We start from the raw sequence: 14,484 nt of genomic DNA, 5'->3' as shown, positions 1-14,484 counted from the left end.
GCATCGGCCTGTCTGGCCTCCGATCAAGAGCCTACAAGTGTGAAAATGCAGGACATTGTACTGATCCTGGACCAGCTTTAATAAAGACCTCTCAAAGCCCTCACTGAGCACTGGCAGCGCACAATGCCTTCCCGGCAGCAGCACACTCAGCCCAGAACGGCCAATCCCCGGGAACATGACGGCGACTGCTGGCAGGACACATCCTGATTAAGCTATAAATCTGAAGTGTGTAGCTGTTTGAACAAACAGCAGAGTTGACCGTATTTAATTGAATTAAAATTCATTTAAGAAATGCATGCGTTCCAAACCGAATGTTCCCTTTCTGACAGTCCTACTTGGTAATTTACTTGAAAACCAAAGATGAAGACCTTGAATCTTAAGCCTACGTTTCTCAGACTGGGCTTTGGATGACATGTCAGGTTTTTAGGGGAGAGGCAGAAGGGTCCCCAGAATAATAATTCTCTGAACATGGATCTCTTGATGGACTTTTCTTGTACCCATGCGAAATGGATGAACGTTCAAAGGACAAGACAGTACAGCACTACGTGACCCATCAAGCAACATGGGATAAGCGTCAACAATAATAGGACTGCTATGACAGTTTGATTCCCACATCAGGTTCTGCTAAACAAGCCCCCAAAACACCTAGATGCTCTAATGTGCAAACACACACACACACACACACACCTTTTCTCAAAACATCATAATTGAATTTCTCACGAAACTTAGACAAGGCATTTCAGTGTCATAACAGATGTGGATGGACAGAATGGCATTTGATTACATTCATTACAACCATCATAACAACAAACATCTCAATTCTATAACCAGTATCAGAGATGAAGGAGGTAAACCATGAATCAGCAGTGTCAACCCAGCAACAAATCCCAGTAGAAATGAAAAAAGAAAAAAAAAAAAATCCTTCAGCCGTCGCCACGTTTCCAAGAGAGGCCATGCGCACATGACAATTCACATCCACACTGTTGTGAAAATAAGTATTGGCAAAAACATAAAAGAGCAGCTGCAAGTTTTTTGCTGCTCCTCTGAAACTTCCATGAACATGCCAGGCATGGCTGTTTTTTTTTCTCCCCCTAACTGTAGACTCAACCTTACGCTCATGGCTTCAAGCATAAAAGAAAAGCAGTCTTTCTTTACAGAAGCAAACCTAAAAGGATCTAGAACACCCAACCCCCAGCCCTGAACACCATAACTTATCCTCATGATCCCGCTACAGTGGGGGGAAAAAAAAAGAAAGAGGAAAAAAAAAGCTGTTGTGGTAAGTAGTCCCAGCTAAGAGGGAGGACGAGAAAACCCGGAGCGGATTCTCTGGCTGGAGGCAGGGCACACCCCCTCAGAACGGTGCCTCTGCCTCCCACAATGCACTGCAATGCTTGTTTTCCACCTCACCGGGCTCAGTTTAGAGGTCTGATTTGCTTCAGTCTGATTTTCACATAGCACATGATACACTACCATCACAAACTGATCAAACAGAACCAGCAGAGGACTACAAGCATAAGAGTTTAACTTGCATAGCAATGAGATGCTACTGTTGGAAAACTTACCATAAATTGGCATATATGAGTGCTTAAAAACAGGAGTGCAATGCACCTACAAAACACCAGAAATGCTGCTTTACATCTCAAGACAGTTTACCTACACTTGACGCGTAATGCACACTGGTGTTTTTGAGAGACAGAAATACTCGACATTACGGTAACACACAATCCCAGACAGACACACTTGTGTCTAACTTGCCTCTCTATTTTTACCTTCCAGAGCTGCAGATACTCTCAGTTGACGCAAATAAATCCTACGATATTAATTGCACCATAAACTTCTTCTGACGCAATGAACCTGTCTGAAATTCAAAAAGCCGTACACATCGTTCCGCTGCAGAGAAGCAGATTGCAAGTGTCCGTTTTCTTGTTTTCTCTTGCCTTGAAAAGAGCACGTTCACCGAGACACAAGACATTTGGTTAAGTGCAGAGGTTACGTCTTTAAAAGCTATGAAGCCGGCAATCATTTCATTCCGGTTCAAAAGGGACACGTACAAGAGCATATTATTGCAAATCGGAAGGAACGGCAGTGCTTTTTCATGAAATGGAGCATATTCCTCCTCTAATGCACCAGAACTATTTTTGTCCCCTTTTGTTACTTTAATGCTAAAGAGTCTGGCATTTGGCAGCATGGAGCCCTCTCAGAGCCTCAGGGCTGAGCTTGCTCACGCTCATGGAAACCAGCGCTACCTCCAGAGACACTGCAGGAATGGAGGATGGCCTCACTAAGGCAGGGCCACTGCCATTGGACAACAGGGCAGAAGCACAAGGTCTAGTTCCAGTACAGCACAGAAATCTTCTAATATTCACCTTACAACCATACGAATGCTGCACTAGAGTTAAATTCCATTACCTGGCGTTTATCGGAGTTAGAAACCGAATAGCGGCACAAATGTAAAAAGAGGCATTGAAAGCTGTCACGCTGCAAACCGCAATCCCTGACAGAGATGGCTGTTTTTTATTCCCCTCAGTGTCTCCATATGACATGGGGAGGGCTGAACTGGGGAACATGTGCTCGGTCCATGTGTGAGTCATGCACCGGTGCTTTTCGCCTTTCCACATCGCAGTGCCCTCCCTCTCCAGGACCCCAGTGTCCCTGAGTGACACATCTCTGGCAAAACCAAATATGGCGTGTAGCCACCCACCCCCCTCCAACCCCCCTTGTTTCCCCCAAGACCCCCCTTGTTTCCCCCCCCCCAATAGCAAGTTCCACAATTTATACAGCATGGAGGCCCCTCCCTGTAACAGTGACACTGCCTGCACCCCCTCCCACTCATTGCCACAGCGGGGGATAAAGCCCACTCTAGTCCCCCCCCCCCAATTTGTGTGCAATGACGAAGGGGTAACATTGAAGACGAACCCTCAGACAATGACAGCTTCCCTCACTGTTAACCCATGCGGATGTACTGTACACTACACATATCCTCTGACTTTTAAAAGAGTAATTTTCACTGTCCGCTCTGCAACAGAGATGGAAAATTACTCTCCTCCCTCTAAGCTATCAGGAGGCTGAATCCCCCCCCAACTCCACCAGTTCAACAAAGATGGGGGGGTTATCTGAGGGAATTCAGAAGAGATGCACACTTGCTTTCCTAGTTCTAATTTGGACGCCTCGCAGGAGATTAAATGCTTGTAGATTAAATCATTTATGGCACTTAATAAATTAAGACCGCTTTAATAGTCTTGCTCAGACCGGGGTCCGGCGCCCCTGGTAAATCACTGCAGTATTACAGAGGGCGGCAGCAGGGAAAAGTGGCCCGGGCCTGTATGCTGGGTTTGACCGCTGCGGGTTCAAATCCCATATGGGGCATTGCCGTTGCTCAAAATTAACTGCTCTTATGAAAACACAGCTGAACAGAGCAGTCACAGAACTGTTACAATTGAGAGCTTGTGCCAGGCCACCAGAGGAGAGTTTGCTTATCAAAACAATAACAGAAAACAATGTGTACAGGAGTTAATACATCATCTGTAAGCTTTGCACAAAACCCCCCCAAATATCAATACAGGTAAGCTCCTGCATGACACAGACATAAAGCTTTTGTTTGTATGGAAATCTCCGTCTCTCAGTTTAAAATCTGATACTTTTCATCAAGTAGCTGTGATGTGAAATGAGTAAGACCTTGCATAAACAGAACTCAAACAGGACAGAAACAGCATCATTCTCGGTCTGCACATAGCTCTAATTTCAAATTGCACAGAGGCAAGACACGACAAAATAATACAAAAAATTGAATAGTTAAAAAAAAAGGAGCGGTGAAATTTGGTCTCTTTTGTGTGCGCATCCCCATCCACATGTCTCCCAGCTGTTTCTGCTTACAGACCTGTGGGCACCAACAACAGAGGCCTGGGCAGGCGAGGGTTAAACCTACTTCTTTTTGGGCTTGGGCGTGGGCGTGGACGTGGGCGTAGGCGTGGGGGCGACTGCATCCTTGCGCGGCCGGCCCCGAGGGCGCTTGTCTGTGGTGGCCGGGCTGCCCGCGGGCGTGGCCCCAGTGCTGCCAGGGGGCGGTGATGGTCCTTGGTCAGAGAGCTCCAGACTCTTATCCTCTGATGACATTCTAAAAAAGAGAGGGAGGGGGGGAGGGAGGGAGGGAGGGAGGGTGGTGGGAGAGAGAGACAGAGAGAGGAGTGAGAAAATGAAAAGGAGATCGAGTGAGAGGAAGGAAACAAATGACAGAGAGACTGACTCCCATGAGCATTTGTGAGGTTGCGCAGACACGTTTTTTTGAACAACGAGAGCTAAAAACAAGCAAAGAATATCCTAGCGACAATGTTTAGCCAAACAGAGGAGATGATACATTAATATCAATACTAAATGTTGTGGTAATTCTATTAACAAAGCCAAACCCATTAAACGTTCCGCAATAATGAGTGGAGAATGGGCTTGTGATGTTCTGGGACAAGGAAAAAGCGGTTGCCCCTATATATGCTTTTACTGAATAAAAGCCGATGTGACACTGTCACTTGTAAGTATTTCACTGCTCTGCTCCAATTCCTCAGAGGATATAGTAGTTTTTGGTCTACTTAAATCACCAAATACAATGCATTTAAGGCTTAGTGTAACCAAGGTATTTCAGTGCATAATCTTCCAAATCCTGTATTTTATGTAACACACAGAACAGAAGCTAAAATTACCACATAACCCTAAAATGACTTTTGTGACTGAATGTATGAATTTACAATGGTGTTCAATGTATATATATTCACTAACTTTCCTTAGGTAAGCTTGTGCACGTCCCCGTCAACAGCTTCAGCTGAGGAAAACGCTGACCAAATCATGACTCAACATTTTCAGCATGAACTCTTCAAGATGGGGAGACATTACAACATGGTCTCAACAAAGCTCTCGTCTAAATCAAACCCCTCAAAAAAGTAAGGATAGAGCAGACTCTCAGTTGATAAAATGTGACATTTATGGAGTTTAAAAGTGGGGTCAACCAGACCTGGTCCATGGGTAGACTTCCCCCCTCTTCACCTCCTGCCTTTATACCAGCAGTATGCAATTGTTAAGCACTGTATGGAAATGATTAGCTGTTGCGCAGACCATAAAGTTGACTATGTGACTGCCTGTGATGGGGGGGGGGGGGGGGGGGGGTGTTTGCCACCGGCAGCAGCAGCAGCTGCACAGACTGGCACTCCGGAGAACTCTGCCCACACGGCGCCACCGCTCTATCTCAGTGGAACGCCGCTTTAAATGAATTTGGAAATTTCATTCAGCCCGGTCGTGCTGGGAAGAGAGACGTCCCGCGGCGCTCCCGCACCGGCGCTCGTCTGGACATCGATTCCCGGGATAGTGCCGCGCCGCAGCTCAGGGCCTCCCCTTACTGCACGCACACACGCGTGCACACCGCTAACGCCATCAGCGCCGCTACAGAGAGGCCACCACTCTCCTCTGCAGTCTGAATGGTAGCAGCTGGGGAGCTTAACTGTAAACAACTGAACAATTTCAATTTAAAAGCACAAAAAGAGAGCGATATCATTGAGTGATTCTTGTACACAAGCTGAAATTCTGGTGTGGTTCTTCCTTGTTATGAAAATGTGGATGTAGCAGGTGTATGTACTGTTATTGCTTGGCTATCTCAGGCTGTCTGTGCTGTGAGCGACTTGGGCCAGCCACACCTCCCTCTGCTGCCATTTGTTAACTGCAAGCCAATCAGAGAGGAGAACTGTTGGTCTGATTCAATAATGCTCTCAGCTGCCCCTCCCCAGGTTCACATTCTAGATTGGGCAGACCAAAACAAGAAGATGAGACATATACAGTACACTGTGCTCAACCATATTTAAAATGGTTCCATATGATATAAAATTAAAAGAAAAAGAAAAAAAGTTGCCGCAGTTAAACTTTCCTGAATTTTTGTTGACGAGCTGAACCATGAGAAAATTAACATAAAGCTGAACAACTAGCATTGTTCTCTTGTTCCTTTCAGAACCTTTCTTTGTTACAACACAACTGAAACTGGCGATAATTACAATCACTATCAGACAATGATATACAGCTATACAGAAATACAGTTTACCACATGTTAAAGTACAAAAAACACTACAGGATGTAAAATATTTTAAATACCAAACATTTCCACTAAAAGCAGGATCAAAGGGAAAAAAGAATGAAACATTCAGCTGGTGAATGTCCATCCATGACCAACAGTGCAGGTCACCTCGAATGATCCCTTATAAAAACAGCACAATAAAATTGCCTCTTCGGTTATTTTCTGAGCCAGACAAATTTATTTTCTACTCTTCCTTTTCCAATACTGTGCAAAGGTCAAGGTGGTCAAATGTCTTTTTAATTACCCTGCCCAAATTTAAGCAGCCTCATAGAATTTAATGGTGCATTCTCCGATTTGGCAGCATTTTTTTTTTTTTTTTTTAAGTCTTGTGTTTTTCAAGGCCGTACTTCACAGCGAAATTCAATCTCACAGTAAATGTAGCCCCAGCTATAATCTCTCCTTTTCCATCTGGTGACAAGCATTTAGAGGAATATAGTCATAACTATAAAACAGGCTCAGCTGGCACGGAACAATTCAGAATGCTTTTCCCCCTGAAGACCTACGACTTGACAAAATTATTAGACATCTTTTAAATGTCAGCACTGAAAATATCCAGGGTAGCCCCATCCGTTATGCTGTTGTATCTCGACCACCACAAATCGCAGCCGTAAGTGCAATACATGAAGTCGTTCATTATCATCACTGATCAGTCGTTAAGCATGCAGAATGTCAATTAACTGACAGGACTCACTGGCAAGTAACAAGGCAGGTACAAAGTCCCTACCTTTATTTAATTAAGCTCAATAACTCACACTGGCCAGGACAGGTGCTGTTCTGGCCAAAAATGGCTGGGCAGTCCAGTCATTTGTTGGCTACAGAGTTGAGAGGGTGCAGTGAGGTTAGTTACCACTCACAAATGAAACCGATCTGCATGTTGCATGAATGTGATTCTAAGACAAAGATATGACAGACTGACCTTGGCACTTATGAAATATTTTCTGATTCTGAGGTCAAAGGTCAAAGGAGTTTAATGTCACTACTGACAAAAAAGGAACCAGAAAAGTAGAACTAATTAAAATTATTTTTAAAAAAAGCCAATGGAAGATTATTTGTAAGACTCTCTAGTCCACAGTGGCCACCATGGCAAGCCTTACGTAACAGCGCAGACGTAATTACCAGCAATAATCTCAAAGTTCCATAGAACCTTACATCAACCACACAGGCTTTCTCTACAAGCCTTACTGCCACTTACATACAGTATTTTTTTTCCCCATTGAAAAGGGCAGATATAGCATGAGCAATGTGAAATAATTTGGTCTATTCGAGTGTCAAAATCAATAACTTGCTCTGGAATGCATATGTATGATCCATTACTTTGATGACTGAGAATTATCCGTTTTACATCGTTAACCCAAAGCCAACACTCCTCGTGACTGCCAGTGACATCACTGGAACTAAGGACGGCACTACAGAAGTATTTTTTTTTTTCCTCTGTGTGGACATCCTGAATAGACACCGCACAAACGCAGGTGGACTTCTTCAGTGTGCATGGCTGTGGCTTTTGCACATTCTGAACGACTTCCTGATGATGAAACTGATTCTTCTTCCTACTAATCTCCAGCAGCAGCTCAGAACTGTCTTAGTTCCAGTCATGTCATCAATTGCCAGAAAGGGGGTTGGACTCTGGATTACCAGCTCCGAAGGCATTGTTCTCAGTCATCAGGGTAATGTTTCACACATATTATACCACAAATTACGGACCTAAAGTAGAGCCGCTAGAGCTGGGTGGGCAAAGTGGATTTCCTAAAGCAGGTAACAATGCACTCCTCTCTCTTTCCAAATGGCTGACTGACTCAAAATCGGCCAAGGCATCTGACATCTGACTACTTGCAGCAGCACAACGCTCCAATGTCAGTTGGTTTGGAGCCTGCGGTAACTCATTCACCATGCTTCAGCTTTGAAAATCTGACCAAAAATGAAGAAGAAAACATGTTGTCTCAATGTGCTGAAGAACTGACTTGAGAGCATGGACTAAATCGGCAACCAGGACACAAGCTTTTACCCATTAAATGTCACTTTATCCTTCTGCACCACTTCAGTTTACCATTGTCCACTACCATCTACCAAAACCAAACTAGCTTATCTTACTTACTTTCAAATTAACAGATCCTAGTCCCATTTTCTCCAACGTTTATTTAATGATCATCATCCTAAAAATGTGCACATATTTGCACAGCAGGGTTTTAGATTTAAATGAATACTTCATTGTTAGGTGGAGGGTTTTTTCCCCTCCACCTAACAAAATACTTAAGACTCCATCCGCACTAGTTGGTTACTTCAGATTGTCTCGCTTCTCTCTTCCAAAAAATATGCCAATGTCCTATCAAGTTGTTTCAAAACATGAATGCTAGAGCGCAGTGTTACTACATACTGTAATACTAGAGGCAGAGTATGGTGGTTTCAGTATTATTTTCAGATGCCCTTCTTTTCGGTGGATTACCACATAGACAAGGACAAACTTGTATTTGCTTATAGGGCCTGTAGCCCCTAGTGAGTGAACTCAGTGGGAGAGTACACTCAAGACTGGTCACTTTCACAGTACGTTCCAACATACTGGATACTGCGGCGGTAGACCATATTTTATACTTAGATACACCTAGATACAGTTAAAGGTTCATTTTCTATGAAGTTACACAAAAATCAACATAAACTGAATTCAACACAGCTACTAGTCAGAAATGAAGGATCACACATGCTTTACCAGTGATCAAGAAGGGGGTGGAACAAATATGGTTTTATTGACCTCTCATAACTGTGAATTCTTTATCTACTGACAGAAGGCTGGATTTATGGTGGTGAATTTCAACTGGCAGAAAAACACTGGACACAACTTTTTTTGAGGACAACTAACAAATGCATGTGTTTTTTTACATAACATAATATGTAGGTGCTGAAATTAGGGACTCATCAAGCATGAAGCTGCAACAGTGCAAGCAGGAAGGAGTTGCACAAAGACTGTACAACAGAACTGAAAGTGTGACTCTTTGAGGGCCAATAGATCCAGCCTCAACTTACCTCCTCTCGCCCTGCCAGCTGATCTGTGATGCAATTCAATGACTACCTCCTACATGCTGTTGAAAACACTGCTTCCTGAAATTCTCGTCTGTTCGAGGTTCACACAGGCCGTCTTTGCTCATTCCTGCTCCAAATCTTTCTGCTGTCTCCGCTGCCATTCCGATGCTGCCTCTCTCTTCCTCCTCATGTTATCCTAGGCCCTTCTTCTCCTCCTTTTGCCAGCTGTGGTAAATTTAACAACTTACCGTAACCAAGGAGCTCTGCAAATGGACATACACCTCACTTTCTCACTGCCTTACAACATGCCCTTTACATATTTTTCTCTTTATTAAAAATGTGGTTGCTCTGTATAATAATAAGCCAAAGAATGCATTTGTGAAGATTTGACAAAACAACTGTTCACCATTGTTAACCAGGGGGCCAATTCTGCTTCATGTTACCGCCCCACTGATAATCCATTTGTGGAAATTTACATGACAGGACCCGAATGAAATACCCTGAACCTGTGAGTGCTCCTGTGCTCCCAGAAAGGCTTTTCATGCAAGGAGGAAGGACTTCGGGTAACCTACCCCTTCAATCGCAGAAGGCATTAGCCTCTGGAAGGCCTACCTCTGGAAAGGCGGACGGTTGTCTCACTAATCACTCAATCATGTCCTGAGTAAACTGAGGCCTAACTAGAGGCCACTAAGCAAGGTCTACTAAAAGTGCAGACTCATTCAAAAGTCAGACCGTATGCCCAACTGCTCGCTGTATTTAGGGCAGGTTTTTTTTTTTTTGGTGGTGGTGGTATTAGTGGTGGGGGGTGTTTGGCAAACAACCATTTCAGATGCAATGTTTGGACAATGACTTGTGACATTTTGTTTGTGTAACTTGGCAAAAAAAAAAAAAAATCATTTGTTTTCTTTGAAAGAGACCCTGGGGGAAAAAAAACCCTACCAATAGCATAAAGCAACTGCCCAACTAGGATACACTAAAGCTTAGAGGTGGTGTTAACATTGTATGCCTTTAGTCCTTAACAAAACAGCAAGCAAATCCATATGTACTCATTTTAAATACAGCATAATAAACCTTAACATATGAACCATTTGCTTGTCTATTTTAATGATGGATCTTGGGATACTACTGTTGTTAACGGTCTGCATGTGTGTCACGGATGAATAAATGTTCGTTATAAAGTCCTCTTTGTACATCTATTGATATACTAAATCACAAAATAACCACAAAATCAGTAATATCAGAGGTGGAACATGAAGTTGAACAATCAGATTGCATAGCCAGAACTATCAGTTTTATAACAGCTAGCAGCCTAAAAATGTGCTGGCACTAAAAGCTACCAAGGATATACGGTGGCCAATTGGATATTAATCCACTCCATTGAGAAACATTTTTCCTTTTTACTTATCCATTTACTTCTTCTTTTCCCAATTTGGAATCAGCAACTGTATCAGATTGGGAATCTCAGCACACACACCATAAGCTTGCGCTTTAGCAACAAAGAATGATGACTGCAATCCACCAATATACGTGGACACAGCCAACGCTTCTTTTTCACACTGCAAGTCCCACAGTGCATTACAGGCCAATGGCAATTGGAGGATGGATGCATCAGAAGAACGGGGTGTTAAAGGACACCACCACGTAGAAATGAGGGAACCCTGGCTGACCTTCCTGTCCCTATCCCCATGGGCCTCTGGTCAACTTTGGCAGATGACATATCTGGTGTCAAACGCAGGCAGCAGGGCAAAACCTATGCCTGAAACAAGCTCCTTAACTGTCTGAGTCACTTGGGAGTCTGAGAAACTCACACCGTCCATCTTTTCCCCTATCTAGCCATTGACTGACTTTGCACCAATGAAGCTGTTAATCCTATATGCACTGAATGTTTACTTGTCAGCAATCAAACACTTCTACCGCAAGTGCATGGTAATGTACCAATTTTATCTTAATCTGAGAGATCTCATCTGTTGTGATATTATATCTATGTGCTGTTATGGCCAAGAACTACTAACAAGAATGCTGTGCAGTTTGCACCCCTGTGAGGCACACCAAAATGTGTTTGTTTATGTTACGAGATTATAAAGCACAGCAAAATCAAGGGTCCAGGTACAGCAATAGATTTGCATAAATACATGGCTGTAGGCTATGTTTGTTAATCAACCATTAACAGACTTTTGTCAATCTGAACCAACCTTTAACGCCAACTTAAAGCCAACACTCCTGTGCGATGTAAATGATGTCCACTTTTGTCTTCAAAAGCTTACAATATCTAAACCTAAGGCATGCTATAGATTTACTACACACTGTAATAATAACCTGGATCATACAGGGTGAAATGAGATCAGCTTATGCATGACAGGTGTTCTTCAAAGCTGGCCCATGCATTTGGAAGGCAGAAACAAGAAATGCAAAAAAGGTGACATTCATTATAATCTATACCGTAAATAATGCCAGGGATCGTTTAACAGAATCATTTTTTGAGCTACACAACATGGAGTGAAACATTTTTGTCATGTTAAAGTTAGACAAAAAGTAGCAACCGGTCACTAACTAGCACTTAGCTAGCTAGGCAAAAATGTTCCATATTGAGAGATGCGTAACCAGCCTGTAATTTTAGATAACTGGTAGTTCCCTTTCCCATATTTGCCATGTTCATTTACTCGAAGCTAGCGAGTGTGGAAAAGGCCTTTGTTTGAAGGAAACAAAACAAAACCCTTTTCCCATTCAGTAACAGAATCTTCATCTAGCCAGACACGTTCAGTGTTTAATTTTATGATGATTTCTACCCGCAGAGTGTCACGCTGTTCACAAGTTGTAGCAAGCTACCTCCTACTTTGTCACATGATGAGGTTTGATAAACATGCTGAAATCTGCCTTATTTAGTGACACTACAGTCTCACCACAATGAGTACTAGATAAAACTGTATTTGGAACAGCCTGCTTTCAGCTCCACCTCACCTACAGCTGGCCATGAGTGTGAACGCGGCAGCCCGGCCACATTTGAGTACGGCTGGACACATCCGAGTCCTCCCTGTTCATGTTAAAAGGTCTGCATCTGCCAAAACTTGGTTACAACATATCACAAAAGGATTTACAATTTCCGGATATATAAACTGGAAAAAAGGATGAATAGCCATAACTAGTATAGCTTGCTCAATATTGACCCACTGTTCATAGAGTATACGTGATCAAATCAAACACACAAGCTATCTTTAAGGGGAAAGCAGACTTTTTAAAAACTATAACTACTACGCACAAGGTCTTCTCGCCACCAATTGGTAAAATAAAGGTACTAACATAACTTTGGGGGAGCTGCTGAGAGTGGCTGAGGGACATGGTTTATGTTACTGCTGCCAAGTCAAAGAAAAACACATTTTTGGTGAGGAAAAAGTCCCCAAATAACAAATTCATCGACCTGCTTTCTATTACCTAAATGTAAAATGTTTGTATGGGCACAACAGTTTACATCCTCAAGTAACAGAACGGAATATTACAGAATACCCAATCACAATGCAGTAGCTGAAAGGTTTCGTCAAAGGTTCAGCTGAGTGTTTTGAATACGCTACATGCCACACCGTTGTGGTCTTCGTTTGTTTATTTCTTTATTTTTTCAAGTAAAGTGATTCATTGCTTTGTATATTTCATATTACTTTAAGTACTGTCGAGGCTAGCGAACGCCTGCTGTTTAATTCGTAGAGGCCAAAACCCTAAAATTTACGTCGATTTATTTGTATCTGTCACCGTTTTATTGATCTATTATGCGACATATACGTTACTAGTACTGCTAGACATCAATTTCTAAACTTTTATTAAAACATATTCCCGTAAATAACGGTCTAACTATGGCTATGCCGTAGCCTACGTTACTTCAATACATCGCGAACATCAAGTAGCCTTTTCTATTCGATAACCCAGGCAGCCTGCTTTTGGAAACACAAAGACAAGTGACCTCTTTTAGCCGGTCTTCCAGCTATTGTAAAACGCTGCCCAAACGTGCTAAAATGTCAAGTAATATCTGTCCAAACCTAAAAAGCCAAACATCTTCATAATTTACTGTAACTTAATATAATTTTAAAGTCTTATCTACGACAGCTATAGCCCAAACCCCTTGTTATTCGAATTTCGAAATCGTGATTATATAACACTAAAAAACGAATCAATTATTTTTTAAAAAATGAACTAATGGCAACGATACGTAATTTTGACGTTTTTGAAACCCTCGAGTGTAAAAAATTAACCCTACAACACACAACGTTACACAAAAACACAAGGCAATCCCAATCGAACAAATCGAAACTGTTCGCTGACGTCGGGTAGCCGTACGGAAACGGTCACCACCAGCAGCAGCAGCGAAAAACGTAGAATAGATAGAAAAATAGCCACTTACATTAAAAAGAAAAAGCGGGAAAACTTACCTTTTTAACCCTAGAAGTTTAGAATTATTTCCTTCATGACCAGTAATGTCATACGTGAAACGTAATACTTTGTTTAGTATATGTGAGGGTTGGGGTTTGGGGGGGTAGACCACTCGCCAGTTCAAAAAATATGGTGAAAACAGCCAATGCAGTTAATGCGTTTCAAAAGCATACAAGTGTATTCCAAAAAACAAATTAATCCAGTTATGGAAGATAAAAAGTAAAAGATCCAGCAGTGAACACGGCTTCTTTCCCTTTAATAACAGATCACACACCGCAAAATACAAAAAAGATGTTGCATCCCAATGGTATCATCTTTTATTCTTCGCAAAAAACGTTGAAAAGAATCCACATTCGCCTGCTGTTGAAAAACCTTCCAATAAACGAAATGAGAAATAAAAAGAAAACATTCAAGAGAAAATGAGAATGCTTACGAAATGGATAAAATTCTATTTTCTTTCCAGCTTCCACACAATTTAAATCAGTAGGGATCCAACAAACGATTTATCCAAGGCCTTCGAACGAAAGAGAATATTTTAAAGTAGATTTCCGATTGACTATTGTTTTTTCACCATGCGAAAAGGGCGAGTTTCAACCCTTAAAAATCTGAAAATTAAAGTTATTGCATTCACTCCATCATGGTGGCCATATTTGAGAGCAACCTAAGAACTGCCTGTCAGCGACTCTCGTAAAAATAGTTCCATATTGAACATTAAGTTGAGCGAAAAATGTAAATACTATATTTTAAAACGATAAAGGGCGCAATATAAATAAAATATCATCGTGTAAATTAAAAAGTTAACTTGTCCGCGCAGAACGTTAGACTCTAAATACATTTTTTGAAAAGACTTGCTGACCCTGCGGAGGAATACATCCGAGCACCCTCCAGGTAAGAAGACTTTTTCACCCATCAGCCAAAAGAGACATGTAAAACGTGGCGTGGAGAGCACG

At 42.2% G+C, this 14,484-nt stretch overlaps 1 protein-coding gene across 2 annotated transcripts in view; it reads right to left on the bottom strand.

Annotated features, from left to right (window-relative positions):
* Positions 1 to 13,846, bottom strand: part of LOC118771234 (histone-lysine N-methyltransferase 2C-like) — a 103,799-nt gene extending 89,953 nt beyond the window's left edge. For both annotated transcript variants that reach the window (XM_036519167.1, XM_036519168.1), the window contains exons 1-2: positions 13,534 to 13,846; positions 3,926 to 4,114 (exon numbers count right to left, since the gene is read on the bottom strand). In XM_036519167.1, the coding sequence (XP_036375060.1) occupies positions 3,926 to 4,113 (188 nt within the window). In that variant the 5' untranslated portion in view covers position 4,114; positions 13,534 to 13,846. The remainder of the gene's footprint in view (positions 1 to 3,925; positions 4,115 to 13,533) is intronic.
* Positions 13,847 to 14,484: the final 638 nt, after the last annotated feature.

This window comes from Megalops cyprinoides, chromosome 24 (assembly GCF_013368585.1).
Source record: "Megalops cyprinoides isolate fMegCyp1 chromosome 24, fMegCyp1.pri, whole genome shotgun sequence".
In the NCBI taxonomy this organism is placed as follows: Eukaryota; Metazoa; Chordata; class Actinopteri; order Elopiformes; family Megalopidae; genus Megalops; species Megalops cyprinoides.
This window is presented reverse-complemented; position numbering and strand designations above follow the sequence as displayed.